The 20,900-nt window shown below is 43.0% G+C and overlaps 1 protein-coding gene across 1 annotated transcript in view; it reads left to right on the forward strand.

Annotated features, from left to right (window-relative positions):
- Window positions 1-20,900, forward strand: part of NVL (nuclear VCP like) — a 65,931-nt gene that overhangs the window by 32,392 nt on the left and 12,639 nt on the right. Inside the window, exons 19-20 of the mRNA XM_026658185.2 lie at window positions 10,458-10,564; window positions 15,161-15,237. Coding sequence (XP_026513970.1) covers window positions 10,458-10,564; window positions 15,161-15,237 — 184 coding nt within the window. The remainder of the gene's footprint in view (window positions 1-10,457; window positions 10,565-15,160; window positions 15,238-20,900) is intronic.

Raw genomic sequence — 20,900 nt, forward strand, 5'->3', positions numbered from 1 at the left:
GCTCCTGCCAGCTGAGTTTCTGAACTCATGGCTGGGTGGAGGGATGGAGCAGCATGGGCCCTGGAGTCCCCAAAGTGAGGCTTTTCCATGAATGATTCTGAGGCTGAGGGGGCTTGAAGGAGGGGTAATTCCAGAGGGGTCTCACAGCCATACAAAAGGGGCAGGGGCAGCTATCTCTTGAAACTACATGTCTCTGCTCTAGTTACAATTGTAATCCTCACTTGGCACTATGTTTTATTATGCTGTTGAAAACTTTTGAGCAAGTACTTCTTATGAGACAATGGGGGGCATTCCACCACCATCACACCTTATATCTATTAAACGAACTTCCTGTAACTGTCAAAGCACACTTTAAATTTTCGGTTTTTGTCTGGTAAATTGTCAAATGTCCAGACTTAAAGAACAGGCATATCATCTGCCTGTGCCCCTACAATGTTAACCCCACCAAACAGAGAACTTCTTACTTGGTATAGGTTCAGTTCAGTTCAGCACTAGATAAATAATATTGGAAATCTGTTGTTTGAAATGAAATGTGCAATCTGGATCCAAACGGGTTTTCTCACTCACTATGAACAGTCGCCCTCCAAATGTGAGTTGTGGGGTGAAAGTATTTTGGCAGTGTAAGTGCTGCTGTTCTGAAGAGCACAGGTTTGCATTTCTTCCTGCTGAAGAGTACAAATATTTCTACTGTTCTGCTTTAATGGCTTGTTCCAGGTCATATTCATGTTCCCCATAGGCTTGACTGCCTTCACTACTCCTTTGTCTAACTGAAGTGATTTATCGGCTGTTACCTGTATGCAGTGCATCCGCTGGGCTCCAAGGCAGGTCTGTACTTGGAATTGCTCCTGGAAACAAGCAGTACTTCCTGAGTATACCTAATGTACTCCAAGCAAAGGCTGTTAGAAAAGTGCACTCTGTGACTCGGGTACATTATTTGCAGTTACAAAAGGGAACTTATGTCTTGGGGGCACATTATAACTTTTTTCCCCTACCGCCAGATCTCCAGGAAACTGTTCAAATTGCATAGAGGCTGTTACCTCATTGTGCCCATTGATGACAATAGGAGACCTTGAGCACTGGATCAGCCCTTTAATTCCCTTGCAATGCATACATAGAACACTGAATAAAAAAACACTGCAGGATATAATTGCACAGTGTAAAATATTCAGTTTATAAATGATCACTTAAAGATAATGACCAGCTAATATTTTGGGTGCAGAAAGAAACACATGAAGATCCAAGAAGTTTAGTATGTGTTACAGCTGAAAAAAAATAAAATTGATAGATTAAGACATCTTGGCAGAATTCACAAATCTATTATTATATGCACAGAACCTTGAAATTAGTGTTTGTGCCCAAAGCAAGTATTTAATAATGAGTTCTTAGGAAAATTGAGATCTCTAGCTCATCAGGCTTCATGGATGAATGTATTACATGGCATAAGACCCATTTATTTAAAGTGTATTTGGTGAAAAGATCTGGAATTCATGTGAGAATTGAACCAAACAAAGAAAATGAGCTAACATATGTGATCCTTAAACTGATGCAGTTCAAAATGTTTCATAGATTATTCTGGCTCTTGTGGAATTGAGAGAAACTCAGTTGTCTATTTTCTCTGAGCAATTCCAACAATGAATACGCAATTTGCAGTTGTTCAAGAATCCAAAAATTCTAGCTTACTATCCTAATGGTAGAAAGATCACACAAAAAAATTTCCTGTCTCTTCAATTCCATGTATCATGGCAGACTATCACGCCTCCAGTATAGTAAAGGACAAATGGTTGCTACTCAGGCCTTGTTTACATACAGTTTGTTCTGCTTTAACTATTCTGGTATAGTTAAAGCAGTGCAACATCCTCTCCCCTCGTGTGGATGCGGTTTGCTGGTATAAAGGTTCTTTATCTTGATCTAGCTCCTCCCATATGCAAAAGGGAATAAGCTATGCAGATATAGATTACTTTTATACTGGTATAACAGCAACCACAGTAGGGATTGTACAGTAACTCCTCACTTAGGCCTGGTCCACACTAACCCCCCACTTCGAACTAAGGTATGCAAATTCAGCTACGTTAATAACGTAGCTGAATTCGAAGTACCTTAGTTCGAACTTACCGCGGGTCCAGACGCTGCAGGCAGGCTCCCCCATCGATGCCGCATACTCCTCTCGCTGAGCTGGAGTACCGGTGTCGATGGCAAACACTTCCGGGATCGATCCGGGATCGATTTATCGCGTCTAGACAAGACACGATAAATCGATCCCAGAAGATCGATCGCTTACATCCGGACCAGGAAGTAAGTATAGACGTACCCTTAACATTGTAGTTATGTTCCTGAAAAATGCGACTTTAAGTGAAACGATGTTAAGCGAATCCAATTTCCCCTTAAGAATCAATGTAAATAGGGGGGTTAGGTTCCAGGGAATTTTTTTTTTTTTTTTTTTTTTCTTGAAAAAAGTTTTTTTTTACTTTTTAAACAGTTTTAAACAAGCAATTTAATACTACGCTGGGGGGGAGTATTGTGCATGTGCTGTGTGTTTACCAACATACTGTACATACAGTACAGTATTATAGTTGGGAGGTGCCCCTGCCTTACCCTACACAGGCACAGCCCACTGGCACTGGAGATGAGGCAGGCAAAGAGGCTGAAGGTGCTGTAGGCTAGGAGAAGCACGTTGCGCAGCAGCGGCAGCTTCCCCTACTCTGCAAGCACCAGGGGCGGGGGTGGGGGGGGCGTTCAACCCTCAGCCCGCCCACTCCCCCCTTCCCCCAAACCCCCATCCTTGACCTGCCTCTTCTCCCTCCCCACCTCCTCCCCCTTTACTTTCCACGCTGCGTCCTCGCTCCTCCCCCTCCCTCCCCTCTAAACACTGCAAGCCAGCTGATTGCCGCCGGCAGGAGAGGGAGGGGGAGCCTGCACGCCGAGTCCTCGCTCCTCTCCCCTCCCTCCCCCCTGCCTGGGGCAATCAGCTGGCTTGCGGTGTTTAGGGGGCAGGAGGAAAGGGGGAGGCGCAAGGACTCAGAGCGCAGGTCCCGCCTCCTGCCCAGGGCAATCAGCTGGCTTGCGGCATTGGGGAGGGAGGGGGAGCCTGCACACCGAGTCCTCGCTCCTCCTCCCCCCCTCCTGCCCGGCGCAATCAGCTGGCTTGCGGTGTTTGGGGGTAGGAGGGAGGGGGGAGGAGTGAGGACCCTGCACGTGCAGGCTCCTCCCCCCTGCCTCCTGCCTGAGGCAATCAGCTGGCTTGCGGCGTTCGGGAGGCAGGGGAGGGAGGGAGGAGCCTGTGTGCTGAGTCCTCGCTCCTCCCCCATCCCTCCTGCCCCCGAAACGCCGCAAGCCAGCTGATTGCCGCAGGCGGGGGGGGGGGGGGGGGGGAAGACGCTGATCTGCGGGGTCTGCCAGGGGGGGGGGGGCGCTGGGAGGGGTGGGGGGCGTAGGGAGGCTGCCAGCTGTGGAGAAAGCACGCAGCCAAACAACGTAAGAGTGGAGCATTGCACAACTTTAAATGAGCATGTTCCCTAATTGATCAGCAACGAAACAACATTAACTGGGATGACTTAAAGTGAGGAGTTACTGTACTAGTATAACTATTGTTTGGGGGAAAATGACACCACTAACTGATATAGTTATACTGGTACAAAATCTGTGTGTGGAGCAGGCCTTAGTTTAATTGTATCAGTATTGCTCAGACATAAAAGTAAGACTGTAACTTCCTTTAATACTGTAGAGCTGTTGGTAATGGAGACAAATACTGATCTTTAGTAAAAACTTTTAAAATATAAAACCCTTAGGAACTATCTGATTCCTACTTTACATGGAAGAGAAGGATTTATTCTTCACCAGTCCTGTGAAATCTGTTATGATAATGGCATCACATGCTAAGAGTTCTAAAACAGGACTTCCAACTTCTCTTTTAAATACAGGATGTTTCTGAAGTTCTTGTTGCACATACCAAATGACCTTGATGAACTCTTTTAAATCTTTCTGATTACTGTCATAATAGCAGAGATTCGATACCCTAAACTTAATTGCATCTCTTTCCCTTTGCATGTGGAACCAAAGTCAAACTGTCTAGTTAATCTAAAGAGAATTAAGCCTTAGAGCTCCCAGTTTTTCAAGAAATTCAGAGAGTGAAAAAGAGGCAGATGTGCTATCTCAGGTAAAGGTCTTTAAAGCCCAGATGGGGTCAAATAATTGTATTGTGTTTTTCACTCCACTACTGTCCCAGAATCTGGGATCGAAGACGTTCGCCAGGTCTGTACTACAAAGTTTGGTTGACACAAGTTACAGCCACTGAAGTTTGTGTATTGCTCTGGCACATGCACACTTGGCTGCTTGTGTCAGCACGGCACATACTCACCAGGAGTGCTTGTGTTGATGTAAAGTGTGGCACACCCTGGGTAGGTTCCCCACTGTGCCCTGCACTACCATCCAGTGCAGTCCCTTTTGGGACATTTTTGCAATGCTTTGTGGCACAGTAGCCCATGGCCCAGGGATTTGTGGGAGATAGGGTCAAGTTCCCACCATGCCACTTTCTACACCCCATCAGACTTTTCACATTCCCTAATTTTTGCTCCATTTTTAAAAAAACTCTCCCATAGTCCACACAGCACTTGTTGGTATCCACCATCTCTCTGACAGAAGCATGGAGCCTGCAGACCTCAGCACAATTCTCTCGTCTGTTGCTAATGCAGGATGCACAATTCTCTAGTATTTGCACAGCTTGAGGGTGTATTGCTGCAGTTGGGGTTGTGATGAGGGTGATGCAGAGGTGTCTGAGCACAACTGGACACTGCACACAGAATGCTAGGTTGCTGATGGCGTTCATGAAGCAGCTCCATGTGGCAAAGTGCCATTTTTGGACCCAAGAAATAAGCACTGATTGGTGGGATCATCTCATAATGCAGGTTTGGAACAGCAAGCAGTGGCTGCAGAACTTTTGGATGCAAAAGGACACATTTCTGGGGCTGGGTGCCAAGCTTGCCCCAGCCCTCTGGTGCAGGGACACCAAAATGAGCAGCGTTGAAAGTGGAGAAGCAAGTGGCAATCATGCTCTGGAAATTTGCAACATCAAATTGCTGTCAGTCAGTGGGCAATTATTTTGGAGTTGGAAAATCCACAGTGGAGGTCATTGTGACCCAAGTGTGTAAGGCCATAAAATGTCTCCTGCTACACAGGATTGTGATTCTCAGTCATTACTAACTGTTACTCTTCTTGGGGATACCCACAGTTGTGAGGCACTTCACTACCACCTGCCCTTACCATGAGGAAGCCTTGTGCTTGTCATGTGTCAGCTCCCTGACTCCACCGGCCACGGGCAACACAAGCACTGCCCCCCCCCCCCGCCTCCACTGTTCCTCTGCATGTTAGCAATTGGACCCTCCAATCTCTGAGCATTGCCCTGGAGTATCCTTCTCCTGTTCCACTGGACACTTAAAGATTTGAGAAGTAGCGAGTCAAAGTATTGGAAACAAATGGCAACATGTAAAATAAAATCATAACACTCATTCTAAAGCCTAAACCATTACCAAGATACTCTCCTGTCTACTGAAGTTTAGCTCACCCAAAATCTTTGCAGCATTTTCCAGACAAAACATGCTGACAGTTTCTCTTCAGTAAAAGATCCCGGGCATCTACTGGGTAACATAGATAAATCAGTACAGTTCTTTGTTCTTTTCCATAAACAGGACATCCTCGTTTGTTTTGTTTTGTTCTTCCCCACAGCCTCCCTCTCTTGTTGACCTTGCAGTCTTTTAATTAGCATCTGGCTCCATATGCAGATAGTCTTATGTTGTGGGACCAGACAGGGAGATAAGCGTGTGCAACTTCCTGCTTGAAAGGAACCTGCTTAATACATCACCTCTTGGTTACCTGCCTTAAGTTCAAGGCTTTGAGAACATAGTTTCCAGAATAGATACATAACTCCTTACATATTACTCATATATACATTTTGAAATGATTGACTACTAGTGGGCTACTGACTTTTGGTAGAGACCTTACATGCCACCCTTTGGTAAACTATTGTACCTATACTTGATCCAGGGGACTCTGTAAAACTCTGTGCGTCTCCTGTGCCCTCTGTCATTTGGTCACATGATGCCAACTTAATTTTGTGGTGTAGCCCAGGCCTTAGTTTACAAGAACATTAAGAATCATTGCTATAAGTAGGGTTTGAATTGTTCCAAAATTCTGTAGAAACCATTGTGGATTTTGGTCTGCAATAATTAGTAACCTGTCTCATTCTATTGAGTATATTAAATTTATCCACAAACCTTGTTGACTCTTGTCCTAGCTCTTTAGGTAGCTCTGTCACGTAGTTATGTTCTTTGTTGTGTAAGCTCATTTTGTAATTTGCGTGGTGTAAGATACTTATGGAAAAGAGTTGGATGTTATCCAAAATGATTAAACAAATGCTGAGCACCACCTTAGGGTAAACATTGAGTAAATTTTTCTTTCCCCATTACAGAAGTGTAATCATTCAGGTTCTCAGGATCATTTAAGGGCCAGTGACTGAAAAAAGGGGTAAGAGGAAGTATAGATTATTAGCTGGGCCAGCTCCAGGCACCAGCTTAGCAAACAGGTGCTTGGGGCGGCCAAGGGGAAGGGGCGGCACGTCGGGCTCTTCGGCAGCAATTCGGCCGTGAGTCCCTCATTCCCCTCTCGGAGGGAAAGACCTGCCACCGAATTGCCGCCGAAGAAGAAAGCGGTGCGGCTGAGCTGCCGCTGATTGCGATCACGGCTTTTTTTTCTTTTTCCACTGCTTGGGGCGGCAAAAACCCTGGAGCCTGTCCTGATTATTAGTTAAAGTAAGTGGGAGTTAGAGCTGAGTGTTTTACTAGACTTTGTCACTAACTTATTGTGTATCCTTGGACAAGTCACTTAACTTCTCTGTGCTTAACCTCCTGTTTGTAAAATGGGAATCATACTTACCATATAGGGGAATTGTGAGGCTTAATTTAATATTTGTAAAGCACTTTGAGATCCTCAGATGGAAAGTAGAATAAAAGTGCATAGTGTTTGATACCATTGCACTAAAAGCAATTCTTAGCTATTGGAATGACTTCTTGTCATCTGTTCTTAATGTGGCATAACTTTCCCCATAACACACACACATACATAGCGCCTGGAAAGTGTATTTGTGCCAGAAAAGGATAATGTTGTTGACAGCCCTGTGCTTAGAAGAATAAGGGAAAAAATGCAGGCCTGGACACCAATCTTGTCTAAACCTTACCTTGCCTGATGAAGAGTCTACAGTACATCACTCTTCAGTCTGTGACCTTCCACCATTATACCTGCAGTAGCTAACACCACTAGAGGTGTGTCTGTGTGCCATGTCTATGGATGTACTTCCATTCCTTTTTCTGACTATCTATGATATCCAACTAGAGTGACACCCGACTATGATTTCATCTAATATATTTCCTTAGTCTGTGATTTGAAAGAAACCAGGATTCTTCAGCAATAGGGATAAATTGCCTGTGCTTCTTTACCCACAACATCTATATCTAGCAGCAGATTTCTCCAACCTTTCAGTTCACAAGAGGTGAATTTATGGCCATTAACTACTTAGGGCCATCTGAATGCACAGTCTGTCTATTAAAATGGATGCGTGACTGCTGTATCTTGGGAAAACACTGGTTTGTTGATGGTATTGCTAGAAGAAAAAGGTAGTCAGCACACCTTTGACCTGTTTATTTCCTCTTTATATCACAGTTTTCTCTCAGAGGTGAAGGATATTTAATACACCGAATGTAACTGTAACCTTTGCACAAAACAGAGTACAATTCTAAATCCAGGATTACTATTAGTAGTAGTAAATTATGGTAGCATACAATTGCCTCAGTCTCCTTTGGTGCTCCGTTGTGATAAGCACTGTACAAACACAGAAAAGAGAGTCTACCCCCTGAAGAGCTCATGTGCTGCTGGATTCCCTTCTTTTTTGCATCTCTTTAGGCTGGTATGAACCTATCTTGCACCTCTCATAATTTTTCACACCTCTGAATTTTTGTAAGTGCATATATGATCTATAAGGGTATTAGGATCTTTGTCTGGATTAATTGAGCTTTTCCAGGCTTTTTAATATTAGGTTTTCTTAATTGTAACATTAATATGTAGTTGTTTGTAATAGCTGTGTTTTCTTGCATCCTTTCTAAACCTTTCTACCAGTCTTCAAAGAAATTTATATTTTTAATAAATACCTTTAGACTTTAATAATCGTGTATCCAAAGTTGCTCCCATTACCTGGATATTTGAGCACCTAACAGTCTTTACTGTATTTATCCTCACAACACCTCTGTTAGGTATGGCAGTGCTATTATCCCCATTTTACAGCTGGAAAATGAAGGCAAAGAGAGAGGCTTAGGCCTGGTCTACACTACCCCCCCACTTCGGACTAAGGTACGCAAATTCAGCTACGTTAATAACGTAGCTGAATTCGAAGTACCTTAGTCCGAACTTACCGTGGGTCCAGACGCGGCAGGAAGGCTCCCCCGTCGATGCCGCGTACTCTACTCGCCGAGCTGGAGTACCGGCGTCGACGGCGAGCACTTCCGGGATCGATCCGGGGCACTTCCGGGATCGATCCGGGATCGATTTATCGCGTCTTAACCAGACGCGATAAATCGATCCCAGAACATCGGATGCCTGCCGCCGGACCCTACGGTAAGTGTAGACGTACCCTAAGTGACTTGGCTGTGGTTCACACAGAAAGTGTGTAGTGGAGCTGGGTCTCTCCCAAACCTGAGACTAGCGCCCTAACTATTGGACCATTTTTCCTCTCTCTTACTACAATAGGTTTTTAGTATTTATGGACTCCTGCTGTGTTTGAAGACTCTGCATATATGCCTGTGGTGCTTAAAAGCTCCTATAGATTCCAGCAGTACTTAAAACAGTGAATGGCCTCCTGCGAATATTTGACTTCATGAAGGATTCCAGTTTCTCTCATCTCCATGTTCATTTCTCTCCCAAGACCAAATAGAGTCCGGAGTCCCTGGTCTGCACTGCCTCTCAGAAGACCAAGTTCATGTGGTGCTTTGCAGCACCATCTAATATTTTAATGTGTTCAAAGAACACTTCATCTCCTCTGTTACCTTCCAGAAGAGTAAGATCCTATAGCAATGCAAATGAACAATAAAAAGGAGGATTGTTTATAAGAAAGTGTTTTCACCTGCATAGCTGTACTTTGCCAAGATGAACATTGATTCTTAATTTACCTTTTATATTACTTTAAACATTTTTGGCTCTAGTTGATTTGGCAAGAATTCTTTCCTTACCCCCAAGAGAACAAGGTGAAAATATTTTTTCCTTTTGTGAATTCATGTAGAACTCCTTGTTCAGCTATGTCAGTGCTCTCAGGTGTGACAAACAAATGTTCTCTGAGTATATTTCCGAACAAGAAAAAGCTGCCTATATCTGTCAGTAGGCTCAACTGATACTTGAGGGGTAGACTTACACTTGTGTCACACCAGACACGTGAGTGGACTGTGAACTAGACAATGTCGGTTCCCACTTGGTGGCAGTAACAGTTGTTTATCAAACTGTTTTTTGTCTTCAAAGCTTCAAATGTTGTCTGCTGTGCCTTCCATGCACACTTTATTTTATTTTTATTTTTTTTATTTTTTATTTTATTTTATTTAAGAAGTTTTTACATAGTTTACAAATCCTTGCTGGGTAAATATCAGAAACAAAACAATCAGTACAACGGTTAGCTTTTGTTTAGAGACCTTTTATGAGACTGTGGTCGTTGATGTTTTCTGTTTAACAGGATGGTACCATATTACAGAGGGAGCATCATCATAACACCTATAATATGTTGTTTTTAAAGATTTTATTAAATTGAATTAAATGGCTATATACACATTTAACAGACCAGGCGTGTCTATCAAATGTTAATATTAAAAAACTTGGACAGGTGTGCTGCCTCTTTTTGCAGATGAATATGCTGTATCTGAGTACTGACTGAAAGGTAACCAAATATCTAAGTATCTCTCTGTCCATCTTGCTGGATATGTAATTGGTGTGTTAATTTTCCATAATCACAGCCTCCTTTTTTTTTAATCTTTCCTCTATGGTTGAGCTATTTTTCTTTTCCCAAAGATAGGCTACCAATAACCGAGCAACTACTAGCAGATGAGAGATTAATTCTTCATTTCCTTTTCTGTGACCATTTTCATTAGGAAGCCCCAGGAGGATTTCCAACGGATCATTTGGTAGTACATATCCAGCAATTTGTGATATTTTGTTATGGACTGCATCCCAAAACTCTGACTGCACATGTCCACCATATATACATAAAATCTCTTTCACTATAATTTCTCCAACCATTCAATCTCTCTTTCTGTTTTTTAACCTGATTGGTATGAGGTATCATTGAAACAGTATCTTAAAGACATTTTTTTTTATTCCACACACATTTCTAGTACTGCATCTAATTTCAGGATTATATTTTGTCTTCCTCTCCTCAGACATAATTGACCCAGCTATTCTGCGCCCTGGCAGACTGGATAAAACACTCTATGTGGGTTTGCCACCACCTGTGGATCGACTTGCTATTTTAAAGACCATCACCAAAGTGAGTATTTGGAAAGAGATCTATACTATGAGAGGTCATTCTTTTGAAGTTGGGTGGAATGATACTATACAAACTATAATCACAGAAGAATTGCAGGGCCCAGTATGACAAAATATTAAAATAACTGGTAATAAAGAGTCATTAAAAGAAGCACCCAACTTTTTCTTTTTAACATAGTGATTAAGGTTGATATGGAACAATAGTAGGTGATCAAAAAATTGCCTTACTTGAGAATTAAACTGAAAATGCTAGTTCCCATGTTATGTTCACAATTAGGACAAATTAATGGGATGATTCATTCCTTCATAAGAATGTGCATACAATGCTTTTGTATATCTGTTGGGTCTGCTATCTTTGTCACACCAAGGTGTTTGATGGTGGAATTATAAAAGTTTACATACAAATTCCAGCTATAGACCTTATTCAGCAATAGTTATTTATGTGTATGTAATTCCCATTGGGATCAATAGGAGACTTGGGTGTGCTGGGGCTGCAGGAAGAGGCAGATGTGAAAAAAAATTGTTTTTAATTGTGGATTCCATCTCTGGGTAGTGGCTTACTCTGCCCAGCATGAGCCCTGGATTCTGTTCCTGCTGCAGTGTTTCTTTCTCCTAGGTAAAGGGTATAGCATAACAATGCTGTCTCAGTAATAAGAGATGAAGAGTGTTTTACATTATTCAAAAGCACCTCTTCCTTTTACTAAGGGACTAGTGTGTTGATGGCTCTGAAAGAATCTCGTCAAACTTTCTTGAATTGGAAAATTGGCTGAGGCTTGTATCTAGAGAAGGGATGGGACTTTAAAGACTCCATGAATGATGTGGAGGAAACCATGAAAGAAGATTGCGCAAAAAAAAAAAAAAACCTCCTTGAAATTGTAAGCAGTGTTATGGTTGAATGTATGTGGGCTATTAATAAATCTCATAATGGAAGGTAAAATGTGGAGAGAGATTGGAACATGTCTGCTCCTGTCATGACTCATGCAAGAGTTAGACTCCCACTAGGGCTCTGACTTGCTTCAAATACGTTTCTCACATGTTGTTCTTGTATAATAGCATTGTGGAAGTAAGCCTCTCTCCATTTACTCAGCCTATCTGAAACAACCTAGTTACCTTGGCTCTTGAAGCCATAGAGAGGACTGTTCTTTGGGGTTTCTTTTTTTTTTTTTAAACGAGTCAGTTTTGAGGACACATTATGGGAGATGGGGTTGTAATTTTAACAATTTCTTTTTAAAGGGGACCTGTTAAGTATCTCCTAAAAATTGCCATTTTTTGTTGTTGTTTTGTGGTATACAAAGAAGACCCGGAAAGCTTTTTTGGGGAAGAAAATGTTTTATTGTGATTGGGGTTTACCTCCTCCCCTCTTGTCCTCCCCACCCAATTCAACTGGAGAATTTATGGGGATCTTGGAGAAGTCTTTAGCTACTCTCTCACTCTTTAAATGATGGAAGAAAGGAATATTTTTTTAAAGATTTAACACTTCCAAGTGTGTGTCAGGCATTGAAGTTCAGTATGTTTCGGTAGATGCAAGAGTTTTAAACAGTCTGACTAAAAGTCCCTTCCCTGAGAGCCCCAGCCCTGTTGCATGGGGCTGAATTATAATTTTCAGGAAGTCATGGAGGTGTTGTAAAATCACGGAATCCGTGACTGACTCGTAGCCTTAGTCATTGCACTAGTTCTCTAGTCACCATAAAGTCTTCAAAACTAGATAAAGACCCTGTATTTCTAATGTAAAAAAACAAGAACAACACACCTTCTCCAGGTAAAGGTGGTAGTATGTAGGAAGGTTATGGGAGACATACCCTTTCAGGCATTTTTTTACATCATAAACAAAAAAGGACACAAGCCTTTTGCAGATTATATTTAAAGTACCTGCGTGATCAAACTACTTTTTTTATATGCATGCGTTCAAACTTGTTATACCTGAATACAAGACACAATCAGGATAGAGGTATGTGTTTTTGAGTGGGTGGCTCTCACCCATCCCTTTCCTGGGGGTGTGTGTTTGTGTTTCACTACTAGAGCTCTAAGGCCCCCTGTGACGGGTTGGATCACAGAAACCCCCTTGGGAGCTGCCACCCGATGTGCAAAGACTACCCCTGCTTCTGTTTTCCCTGCCAGTTCAGGACTCCAGCACCCTGTCTTGCTGAGCCCGACACTCCCGTCTGGCTCCAACACAGACCCAGGGTCTGAATCACTTGTCCCAAAGCTGCAAGTTTACCCGAAAACAGCTCACAGAAGTGTGCTTGTCTTTAGCACTCAGATGCCCAACTCCCAGTGGGGTCTAAACCCAGATAAATCCGTTTTACCCTGCATAAAGCTTATGCAGGGCAAACTCATAAATTGTTCGCCCTCTATAACACTGATAGAGAGATATGCACAGTTGTTTGCTCCCTCAGGTATTAATACATACTCTGAGTAAATTACTAAATAAAAAGTGATTTTATTAAATACAGACAGTAGGATTTAAGTGGTTCCAAGTAGTAACAGACAGAACAAAGTAAGTCACCAAGCAAAATAAAATAAAATGCGCAAATCTATGTCTAATCAAACTAAATACAGATAATGTCACCCTCAGAGATGCTTCAGTAAGTTTTTCTCAGACTGGACACCTTCCAGGCCTGGGCACAATTCTTTCCCCTGGTACAGCTCTTGTTGCAGCTCAGGTGATTGCTAGGGGATTCTTCATGATGGCTCCTCTCCCCCTCTGTTCTCTTCCACCCCTTTATATATCTTTTGCATAAGGCGGGAACCCTTTGTCCCTCTGGGTTTCCACCCCCCCTCACTGGAAAAGCACCAGGTTAAAGATGGATTCCAGTTCAGGTGACCTGATCACATGTCACTGCAAGACTTCATTGCCCACTTGCCAGCACACACATATACAGGAAGACTAACAGGTAAACACAACCATCTGCAGACAATGGTCCTGGTTAATGGGAGTCATCAAGATTCCAAACCATCATTAATGGCCCACACTTTACATAATTACAATAGGCCTTCAGAGTTACATTTTATATTTCTAATTTTAGATACAAGAGTGGTACATTTATACAAATCAAATGATCATACTCAGTAGATTATAAGCTTTGTAATGATACCTTACAAGAGACCTTTTGCATGAAGCATATCCCAGTTACGTTCTATTCACTTATTACCATATTTTCTCTAAAACTATCCCAGTTACATTATATTGACTTATTATCAAGTTTTTATAAAACCATATAGACTGCACAATGTCACACACCCCTGGCCGTCTTCTCCCACACACACTCCACACCTTCCATCTCCTGCATCACAAGTAAACATCCTTCCATCTAAACACTTTTAGCCACCAGCTGAAGAATTTGCCTGAAGCAATTGGGAGGAGTTGTTCTGAAGTGATGCAAAATGTTCCAGCCGTTCTGCCTTGGAGGACTGAATGCAACATCTTGTCATCAAGCCCAGCTCCTGCCAATCCAGGAAGCGGGAAGCTAGGATACAGCTGTGGAGTTCTAATGCAAAGTTGATGCTTATTGGAATTGGAAATAGGAGACTACTTGGAAATTTCTACTAATTCTCTATACCAGAACGAGAGGATGGTTTTGAAAAGCTAATCCTCAAGTTCAACCATAGGTTCAGACCTCACCATGGTCAACTCTGCCCTTCAATCTTCCAAAGTAACTAACTTGAGTGCCATGCAGTTCACTGTAAAGATCCCATAGTACTTGCTAATGAAATTTTAGTTTTTACTGACTTCGCTAGTGCTTTTTATGTAGCCTGTTGTAAAACTAGGCAAATATCTAGATGAGTTGATGTATCCCCTGGAAGACATCTGTGCACCCCCAAGGGTACGTGTACCCCTGGTTGAGAACCACTGGCATAGGTAGCTGCATTTCAGTGTTGATATTGGGTGTAGATGGGATTCTTCAGCTGAAAGGTCCAGTATAAATGTAACCACTTCTGAAAATTGAATTGTCCCAAATTTACCCACTGAGAAAAACATCATAATATTTCAGTGGTTACCCTTACTATTAAAAATTTGCACCTTATTTTCAGTCTGAATTTGTCCAGCTTCAACTTTCAGCCATTGGATCTTGTTATATACTTTTGTTTGCTAGATTGAAGAGCGCTCCGATTATCAAATTTCTGTGGCCCACGTAGGTACTTGTAGATTGTGATCAAGTTACCCCTTAACCGTGTCTTTGATCAGATAAATAGATTGAGCTCCTTGAGTCTTTCCCTATAAATCATGTTTTCCAATCCTGTATTCCTGTAGCTTTTCTCTGAATCCTCTCCAGTTTTTCAGCATCCTTCTTGAATTGTGAACAGCATAATTGGACAGTCCTCCTCCTCTCTGTAAGGGTAATGCTGACCTTGACTCACCTAGCCTCAGCACTGGAATTCAGCAGCATTTTCTGAATCAATTCAGTGTCAAATGTTTTTGCAGACCTGGTCTTCATTCTTGTCCATTTCTGAGGTGTACTAATCCCCCACCCCTGTAGTCTCAGGAAATTGTGCAGCCTGATCACAACATGATCTTTGTGTGATAGTCACTTTGGGGGTTTCTTATTTCTAAAAAAATACCATTTCTTTTCTTCTCCCATCACCCCCAACTCCTTAGGATGGTACCCGACCCCCTTTGGATGTTGATGTAAACCTTGAAGAAATTGCTTATGATCAGCGTTGTGATTGCTATACGTGAGTGTCTTCTATTTTTAACTTGAATGCGTGCAGTGAGAAATGTCCTACTCATGTTAATGTGTTTTACATTATTTTTAACAGGAACATTGGACTTGCTGACTCTCAGAGCTCAAACACCTTTCCCTCTGTTTCCATCACTTACATTTGAAGTTTTTCCAGGGATTTATTAAGACTTTGTAGATGGTACAGGCTTCCTCTTCCTACACAATAGTCTGGTGGTGCCTGACACTACTGTAGCTTAGCAAAGCCCACTGTGTCCTTTTTTCTTTGCCTTGTCTCTATTTCTGCAATGTTTACACTGAACCACAGATACAAAATGTGAAACCTCTCTCTAAACTGTCTGGATCCACAGTTATAGGTAGTAAAAGTGGGTAGGCAAAACTGGTACATGCAGCTTGTTCTCTGAGTTAGTTCACAGAAATGGATAACGTTTGTATTGTATGTGACACAGAGTATTGGAGGCATATTTTATCCTGAGGAGCCTTCATGTAGTACAAATGTCCAAAGGATGGATTTGATGCAAATTTAATAACCACTCTTATCGGTCATTTGCAAACCCATAGCACTGCACAACTCCTCAAAGCTTTAAACTGATAGACAGGATTGATTAGTTAATCTTAAGTTTTTTTATGAGGTAATAATTGCTCCCCTAAAGACCTTGCACTCTTAATCTCTGTACTGTGCATTAAAAATAATTTTCAGTGTAAAAAAATTAAGATGGTTGATGATGTGGTTAAAGTAATTATTACTGTAGTACCTAGGAGCCCTAGTCATGGGGCAGGATCCCATTGTGCTAGCCACTGTACGCAGAACAAAAACATGGTTCCTACCCCAAAAAATTTACAATCTAAGTATAAGACAAAAGACAACAGGTGGAGACAGACAGATGGGAAACTACAAGGAAACAATGAGACAGTATTGCCCTATATAATAGGTAGTGATATCAGTGTATTGGTGGCCTAACTGTTGCCAGGGGGTTGTTTTTGTTTTGTGTAGACATCATGGCAAAGGAGAGTTTTAAGGGGGGTGTTGAAGGATGATGAGGTGGCTTTGCAGATATTTATGGGGAGCTCCATCGAAGCATGAGGGGCAGCACTGGAGAGCACACAACGGTGCTTGTTTAAAAATGTAACAGTTGGGCAAAGAAAGCTGGCATCACAGTCGATAGTGAATGAGAGATGATAGGTAGAGCAGGGATAGTTCATTAAAGGCCTTGAAAATTAAGATAAGCAGCTTCTGTTGGATGCAATAGAGAAGCGGGAGTCAATGGAAGGATGTGTGGAGAGGGGTGATGTGGTCAAAGTGACAAGATAGGAAAGTGATCTCTGCAGCAGCATTGTGAATGGATATCAGAGTGGCAAAACTGCATTTGTCAAAGCCAGAGGAAAAGGATATTGCAGTATTCAAGATGTGAGATGCTGAGATCCTGGACAAAAGTTCAGGGCTGAGAAACTTACCAGACCCTTTCTAGCAGTAAAGCTAACTCTATAAGATGGACATGTATCTATAAATAGAAGATGAGGGTGCTGGGTGTTCCAGTTACAACTTGTCCCAGTCTTCCTTTCTGGATGGACTGCTGTAAATCGATTCCAATCCTCAGCCCACGTACTTCTAATCCCCCTTGGTCTGGGTCCTGACTGATCACTGTTCTTAGCTCTGGGTCTCTCAGGCACACTCCCTAGTGCAGACTTCATGTCTGACACCTTTCTTGGGCAGTGGAACCCGGCAATCCAGCTGCCTGAGCCCCCAGAACTGGTGCCACAGCCTTCTGAGCACACGTTGCTTAGACATGTTGTCAAGGCTGCTTCCCCACTTTGAACTTTAGGGTACAAATGTGGGGGCCTGCATGAAGACTTCTAAGCTTAACTACCAGCTTAGATCTGGTCTGCTGCCACCATTCCCAAAGCTAATTCCCTTCCCTGGGTAGCCTTGAGAAACCTTTCACCAATTCCCTGGTGAATACAGATCCAAACCTTTTGGATCTTAAGACAAGGAGAAATTAACCATCCCCCTCCTTTCTCCCACCAACTCCTGGTGAATACAGTTCCAACCCCGCTGGGATCTTAAAACAAGGAGAAATTAACCATCCCCCCTCCTTCCTTTCACCAACTCCTGGTGAATACAGATCCAACCCCCTTGGATCTAAAAACAAGGAAAAATCAATCCGGTTCTTAAAAAGAAGGCTTTTAATTAAAGAAAAAGGTAAAAATCATCTCTGTAAAATCAGTATGGAAAATAACTTTACAGGGTAATCAAACTTAAAGAGCTCAGAGGACCTCCCTCTAGCCTCAGGTTCAAAGTATAGCAAACAAAGATAAACACTCTAGTAAAAGGTACATTTACAAGTTGAGAAAACAAAGGAAAACTAACACGCCTTGCCTGGCTATTTACTTACAAGTTTGAAATAGGAGAGACTTGTTTAGAAAGATGTGGAGAACCTGGATTGATGTCTGGTCCCTCTCAGTCCCAAGAGCGAACAACAACCAAAACAAAGAGCACAAACAAAAGCCTTTTCCCCCCCCCAAGATTTGAAAGTATCTTATCCCCTTATTGGTCCTTTGGGTCAAGTGTCAGCCAGGTTATCCGAGCTTCTTAACCCTTTACAGGTAAAAGGATTTTGGAGTCTCTGGCCAGGAGGGATTTTATAGTACTGTACACAGGAGAGCTGTTACCCTTCGCTTTATAGTTATGACACATGTTCTCCACTAGAGCCCACCTGGCTGTGCGACTCTAATGAAATCCTTCTGGGACACTATGGCATTAAAGCAAGGAACACAGGTTTAGCAAGGGACTTGTTTAATTATTTAATTAAGTTCAGCTGCAGATGAATGGTTTTTGTTTTTAAAGGGAGGTGGTTGTTATGGAAAAACTGATGTACCAATTTCCTACCCAGCAAAAGAGTTTCTTTACCACAGATACTTTTACTCTTGAAAGCACTTGAGAGTTACAGATCTTTGGAAAATAACGCAGCCCCCTGCTCTGATCTCACCCCCCTCCTCTCCTAGTCAGGGCCGGCTCTGGCTTTTTGGCCACCCCAAGCAAAAAACAAAACAAAACACCTGCGGCGCGGTCGGAGCCAGGGTGCAGGGGGACTCCCTGCGCTGCAGATGTGCCCTGGCTAGCGGGGGGAGGGGAAGGGGGTGGGGGGAGAGAGAGAAGGGGGCGGCCAGGGCTTCAGCGGGGCGCTGCCGGGAGGGCTCTGCGCTGCTCCGGTCGGCTGGGAGGGAAGGACGAGGGCTGCCCTGCCAGGCTTGCTGCAGGGCACTCCCGTCCTCCGTACCGCCGCCCCCTACAGGGCAGCCGGAGCAGAACACAAAAAAAAAAAAAGCGGCCGTGCCGCCCTAGGATTGGGCGGAATGCCGCCTCCTACAAGCTGCCGCCTCAAGCACCAGCTTGCTCGGCTAGTGCCTGGAGCCGGCCCTGCTCCTAGTTAGTCTGAGGGCTGGTTAGTGGCCTTAGGCCAGGCAGCCCTTCCTAGCTTCCCTCTCCTTAGTCTGGTCCACTTGCATGTCGTGGTGTCCCCCACCCTAGCATGAGGACACCGTGTCCAGGATAGACTGACCTTGTCAGGAGTAGAATGGTTTTCAACCCCATGTGGGTGTCTTAATCCAATCTGGAAGTTGCACTGCTAAGTGAAAGTTGCAATGATTATTATGATCACAAAATGGCATTCACAAAATCAAAATGGAGGTCACAAAACAACATGTGTTTCCCAGTTAGACCCAGACAGACCCCCAGTCTGTAATAGCCCCCGCCAGCAAGGTTCTATGACAATACTTTAAATGAGCACAGGCTCCCACTTCTCCCTGTCCCAGGTGTTGGTAAGGAGGTGAGGGGGTGATCACCTAGGATTTCTAACAAAGGCAGGCTGCTGTCCTTGGACCCAGCTCGTGGTGACGGGACAGCCTCTGGCTACTAGATGTCTGAGTTAATATGAAGCTCCACTCCATCTAAATGCCTGAATAGAGAAGGAGTGGTGTCTTTTCTGTTCCCTCCAAAACCTTCTGGAGTGAGAGGAGGTGGTCTCCACTGTACTGCCCCCTTCCAGAGTCTTCTGGCAGCATGGTGAGAAGGAGGAAAGAGGTTTGTGCAGCTTTACCCTCCTCTCTGCTATCCTCTAACCCCAACTTCTTTTAAAGAGAAAGAGACAGGAAATGGGTAGGTGATAAGTTACTGCATTTTTCAACCACTTAAACTTGTTCCCCCTAAGTCAGTTTAACTCTGAGTTGACTAGAAAGAGGAACTTTTGAACTGTTGGCTGGACTTTTCCTTGTTATATATCTGAATGATGTAGCATTTTCCACTGCTCCTTTCTGCACTTCATGATAGTGAATTCAGTTCACTGACTTTGAGTCTTTTTCAGTCTACGCTTCGAATGCAGGAACCCATTTACCATCCAAGTAGAGAGAGGTGAGCAAATGTTAGGATGCACGCAGCAGATGGCAGTGCTGATGTGCTCCTCCATTGGGGAGGAAGGGGAATATAGTTTCTGTGAGTGAATGAAGGGTAAGGGTATCTGCTGTGACTATGTAGGGAGTTGCAAACAAACATTTTGGCAGAGGCTCTGAAGGTAATTAAAGAATGTGCAATGAACTGGAGAGTATTTCAGTCCATGTATCCAGGTGTTTGAAGTTCTCATTGCTAGATCTGCAAAACAATTATAAATATTGAGCAAATAAAATTTCAATATCCACTGCATTTGATTTAATAAATGTAAAACAAAGTGGGTACAGACCTATTGGTTCTTGCTAACTCTTCTTTAAATGGCTTATAAGAGATATATTTATCTGGTGATTAAATAACTCCTTAAATACATTTGTTTGCTTGAGCCAAAGGTATTAAAGACTTAGTTTTGTATGACTTACATGCCAGGTACCAGTCTACTGATTTGTGAATAACTTACAGCATTTTGTTTCCAGCTATTGTTAAAGACTGATCTAATCACTATTTGTGGACATGGAGCCTTAAGAGGCCAATAGTTCAGTATTCCCCAAGCCGTGGGTGAAGTACATTCCCTTGGATAGGACTATGACCAGACTTGCCCATTCTCAGACTGCCTGCTTTGTCTCCTCTTTTATCCATGATAACAGGTAGCCCTGCGGAAAAAAGTGCTTGGTAATTCCAGTGGGGTTAAAAGATATAACACAAGGCAGCTGGCGGCCTGCCAGGCTCAGCTGGTGGAAAATGAAATAAAGAGGAGGTGAAGCCTGGGGAGAGAGCAAAGTGAAGAGTAAAAAGCCCACATTAAGGCTGATTCCCCACTCTGGCACTTCGAGTGCAGAAGGTGGGGACTCGCAAGGATTTTAAAAATGAATACTTGCCACTCCAGGCTGGTATTAAACTCCCAAGGTCACAGCTTCTCTCTGACCTTGGATGGGTAGATGCTGTCACCACCCAAATGCAAAAAAACCCAACCCCTTTTGAGAACCCAGGAAGGAACACTTGGGTATTCCTTCCTGTGGGGTACCCTCAAGCCCTTTCACCTCCCTTCCCAGGAAGAGCTGAGGAAAAAAAACAAAGGAAATCAGCTGTTGCCACCAGCTAATTAAACAACACATGCACAGACCTCTTAGGGACACACAAATCCAATCCTGTTCTTAAAAAAGGTAAATTTTATTAAACCCAAAAAGAAAGGAAATACATTTGGAACTTAGGCTTTT

Source organism: Terrapene carolina, unplaced genomic scaffold (assembly GCF_002925995.2).
Source record: "Terrapene carolina triunguis isolate 2854851 unplaced genomic scaffold, T_m_triunguis-2.0 Scaffold406, whole genome shotgun sequence".
Taxonomy (NCBI): domain Eukaryota; kingdom Metazoa; phylum Chordata; order Testudines; family Emydidae; genus Terrapene; species Terrapene triunguis.